This window comes from Fonsecaea multimorphosa (genome assembly GCF_000836435.1).
Source record: "Fonsecaea multimorphosa CBS 102226 unplaced genomic scaffold supercont1.31, whole genome shotgun sequence".
NCBI lineage: Eukaryota > Fungi > Ascomycota > Eurotiomycetes > Chaetothyriales > Herpotrichiellaceae > Fonsecaea > Fonsecaea multimorphosa.
Genome location: NW_015971665.1, coordinates 1 through 4,487, shown reverse-complemented (window position 1 = coordinate 4,487; position 4,487 = coordinate 1). Strand labels below are relative to the sequence as shown.

General features: G+C 54.7%; 1 protein-coding gene across 1 annotated transcript; it reads left to right on the top strand.

Annotated features, from left to right (window-relative positions):
* Positions 1-603: 603 nt before the first annotated feature.
* Z520_10526 (uncharacterized protein) lies at positions 604-2,065 on the top strand (the record flags this gene model as incomplete). The annotated part of the gene is made up of 3 exons (XM_016781018.1): positions 604-843; positions 887-1,105; positions 1,166-2,065. 3 exons carry the CDS (start codon positions 604-606, stop codon positions 2,063-2,065), a joined length of 1,359 nt encoding a protein of 452 aa, XP_016627743.1.
* Between the last annotated feature and the right edge of the window lie 2,422 nt (positions 2,066-4,487).

The following is a 4,487-nucleotide window of genomic DNA, read 5'->3' as shown; positions in this document are numbered from 1 at the left end:
AACCGCCTCTTCCCTCCCATCATCGTCATCTCAGCTCGTCACGTCCTCACCGACCTGTCCACTCTCACATCGTCTCTCACCCTTTCTCACCTCTTCTCACCATCTCTGGGACCGCCTTCCTTTCGACGGGCTCTGACGCAGCCCTTCCGTCCGAACGCCCGCCCGCCTGCGAACACCTGATCCCTTTTTGTGCCCAGGGATCCAGGGCCCGACTTCGTACCATCTTACAAAGTTTTTTTTTCGTTGCCCGTACGCCTTCTAAGCAACTTAATACCTCAGCCCGGTCACCTCGCACACCCTTGCAGGACTTGTCCCTCTATTTACTTCTTCCCCCTTCGCAGTGCAGTGCTTGCGACTGCGCCCGCGCCCGGACACCAACCCTTCCTCCCTCCCTCTCTGTTCGACCTCGAGCTGGTTCTGAGGTCGACCCTTTACCCTTCGGATTCCTCGTACGCTCTGCGAGCAAAGTCTCTCTGTTTGCTTTCAATCTACGCCTCGACGGTCCTCTCCTTGCCCGTTTTCCGTTAGCCTCGGTTGTTTCCTGGCCTGCGTCAACCATCTCGCTGGAACCTGTGTCACCCACCCACGATCTTTGGATAACTCATGGCGGCGCAAATGGCGGATCCACGGGAACCTCAACGCCCTCAGTACCCCCCTCCCGATGATCCAGTCCAGGGTGGTTACTATGCACAATCTCCTCAGCGTCCTGCCGCGAGAGATGACCGGAGCCCATATCCTCCCCCAGAACCTGCGAGGCAGCAGTATCCGGACCCAAGGGCACCTCATCCATATCCTCCTCCCCAGGCATGGCCAGGTCAGCATGGGGCTTATCCTCACTATCCAGTAAGTCGTCGGGCTCTGTCGAGTCACTATATCCAGCTGACAGTTGAAAAAAAAGGATCCTGCGCATCCAGCATATGCATATCCTCCGAGGCCTGATTTGGGACAACCCCCACCACCCATGCAACCGGATGCGTACCGCCTGCCACCAGTGTATGCGCATCCCCACGCAGGCTACTACGCTTCGCCCTATCCTCCGCCTGCCCCTGCTGCTGCACCGCGACAACGTACGGCCATAGCCTGCAAGTATTGCCGAAAGAGAAAGGTACGCATCATATCCCTCGGCGCAGACGCAGTCGAGGAACGTACGCTAATGCCCAGATAGATCCGATGCTCAGGATATGACAGTTCCCCCGATGGGCGTTGCCAGAATTGCGTTCGCTTCAACCAGCAGTGCTTGTTCCACCCCGTGTCATCTCAAGCTGCTTTTGTTCCGGCGAATGCAGTCTATGGACCCAATGCTGCACGGGCTCCCATTGCTGGTCAGCCTGACGCTCGAGCTGGCCAAAATGGACACCATTATGCCCGGGAGGGTGATGCGCCGCCAATGCTCTATGGTGCCCACGGTCAACCTCTAGGACCCGCAGGACCTCATGGCCAACCCCAGTACAGCTATCCCCCGCCGCCGCCCCATGGTTATCCCCCCGCGCCTTATCCCTACCCGTACCCTCCTCCTGGACAACCTTATGACGCACATGGGCAGGCTCAAGCTGCCCAGCATGATGATCGTGTCAGTCTTAAACGTCCCCCTCCTGATGATGACCCCCACAATGAGAGTTCTCATGCGTCCCAGTCTCCCCATCCCAGCTCTCGTGCGCGCAACAGCACATATGAGTCACGCCAAAACAGCAGTGGCAGCTATGATTATGCGGATCATACCAGCGGTGCGCCCACCTCGCCCGCTACGTCGACCATGAGCTATCAATCCTTTCCTCAGCAGCAGCAGGCTCGCTATCCCAACGGCACTCAGTCTCAGAAGGGCAACGTGTCTCCGTCGGGTCTGACACCGCAGTCGGCGCAGAGCTATAACTCTCCCCATCAGGCGGCGGCTTATGATGACGGCAGGACTCCGCCACCAAATCAACCTGGCTCGGCAGGCTCCTCTGCGAACGGCAGAAGTGGCATGAAGGTGCATGACATGATTGAGCATACGCGGACTTCAGCTCCGGACCTACGCGGCAAGAACGACAACGACATGTTGAGCAAGCTCGATGGCAAGAAATAGTGAAGTTCGCTCGTGTACTGGCACCCTTTTCGACCTCTCCTCTAAGACTCTGCTACCCCAACAAGAAACCAGTAGGGCCTGCGTCTCCACAGGAGTCGGCTCATGGGGCACTCTTTTCATCATTGTTATCAACTCGACGTGCACTTGGCTTTTAGGGCGATGTCGCGGTCTCGGCGACATCATTGATGGATTACATGACTTTTTTTTCGTTTTCAAAAAGATACAACACTCGGGGCGACCCAAATCTCTTTGTTTTCATCATTATCGGTCTCTACTGGAATTTCGCCAGTGAATCGGACGAAAAGGGCTAAAATGGGATAAGATAAACCATTGGGTGGCTGTTTGATCAAGTTCTCTTTCTCTCGGAAGACCGCAAAGCTGTTACGACGTTTTTGCCCGATGGTCCTCGGCTATCAGAGCCCGATTCACCTATTTGCGAATGTTGAACGAAATGCACATGGGTGGCTATCTGAATTTTTTGTTTTTGGCTTGAACGCACTACTGTACCTGGGAAGGCTGTCTGAATTCTTTATGTTTTTCTACACGCAGAAAAGAAAACCAAACGCGGCGTTGCAATCTTGTGTACTCATAGTACCTATTACCACCTTCTCGGGTCATCAGGCAGCGGCTCAGTCTGGAGCCGTTAGTTCTCCAGTTCTCTCCCATCAAGGCGGGTGTCTCGACACCTGTCGACGAGCCCAATCGAGGCTGGAAGAGTTAGCGGTCGGACAAATCTACTGGCTGGAGGTGCGAGACGGGCGTTTGGAATACTGGAGTTGTTAATGGGCGAAAGTGAGAGGCGAGAACAGCCCCGTTGGAGCTGGGACACTACGTGAACCGGCCGCAACAAGTGGCCATTCAACACAGCCAGCCAACGAGTGACGTTTGAGCTCGGCGGGATTCTTGTTGTCTCTGCTGGCACACCTGGGAAAGGAAGAGGATGGATCAATGGACGCTTGTCGAGTTCGTCTGCGAGTTTTTGAATGCGTACAACCTTTCATTTAGTTTCTACTTGCACCTTCTCATGATAGACCGTTTCTCATTGTCATAAGATGTGCCCAATCGCGTTGCTTGCAGCGCTGATCTGGACGGTTTCCTTCACCAGTAGTTGGAGCCAATCCCCAGCGGAGACTCGCTCCCGCGGCGAGGTGTCTGAAACCATGACGCTGGAGGGCTGCCTGAGCTGGTCGAATGGCGAGGCGACGATGGCAACAAGGAAAAGAAAGGCACCGGGCGCGCCGTCCCAGCCCACGAGTAGTTGATGCAGATGGGCGATATGCAAGCAAAAACTAAAAATCAAAATGTCGTGCATTGTTTTCTGTTCCCCCACCTTGTTTTTACCCGATTCCGAAGGGGGCCCACGGGAGGGAGGGAGGGAGGGAGGGAGGGAGGGTATGCGCATGCAATGGATACCTAGGTATGCAGGTCTGGGGCGGGACGAGACTTTTCTTTTTTCTTCTTTGGTTTTTTTGCGCTGCGGCCGCTTCCTGGGCCGCATCATGGCCACATGGCCGCCCTGGCTGCCCCTGCATTGCCCTTGGCCGAGGAGGGGGGCGGCGGCGGCGGCGGCGGCGGCGGGAGACGGAGGGGGGTGCGAGATACCCGTAACCCGGAGCCCGAAAAAAGCAAAAACAAAAATCATCAGAAGAAGAAGGAAAAGAAAGGAAAGGAGAGGAGAGAGGATGAATATGATAAGGGGGGGGCGGACAGTAGGCGGCGTGGTTGGTTGTTGGTGGTGGTGGTGGTGGCGGGTGTGGTTTGATGCGCTGGCACCATACAAAGTACCTCGTACAGCCCAGCGGAAACATGGAATCCAAGGTCAGCCTCTGCGGATGGATGGGAGGGGGGAACAACGAAATGATGACCAAGTGATGCCGGGGACAAGTCTGACTTTCTTTTTTTTTTTTCAAACCTGCATAGGTGCCTAGATACCTTGACCCCCGTCGCTCTTGGGCTTGTAAAACTTGTAAGCTTGTTGATTAGCATTAGCTAGCCTGGTGCTATTTGGCTCGGTACCTGCGTATGATATATGCCATGGGGAGGGGAGGGAGGGTGGGGGTTACAAGGCTGAGATATCAACCCCTCGCCTATCTACCTACTTACCTACCTACCTACCCAGGTTCCTATGTAGCAAGCTGGCTTGAGAAAGAAAATGGCACATGTCTGACACAGAGTTGCCTGATACCTGACGAGGTGACCACCTAAGTTCAGAGACAGCTGGTATCTAGTACTAGTAGGTAGTTTAAGTATGGGGATCCCACTATGCCGCGAAGTAGAATAGAAAACCCCATCTCAATGAAGATACCATCATAGCTAACAGGGTAAATTACCTAGGTACCTACCTACCTACCTAGGTACCTACCTACCTACCTAGGTACCTACCTACCTACCTAGGTACCTACCTACCTACCTAGGTACCTAC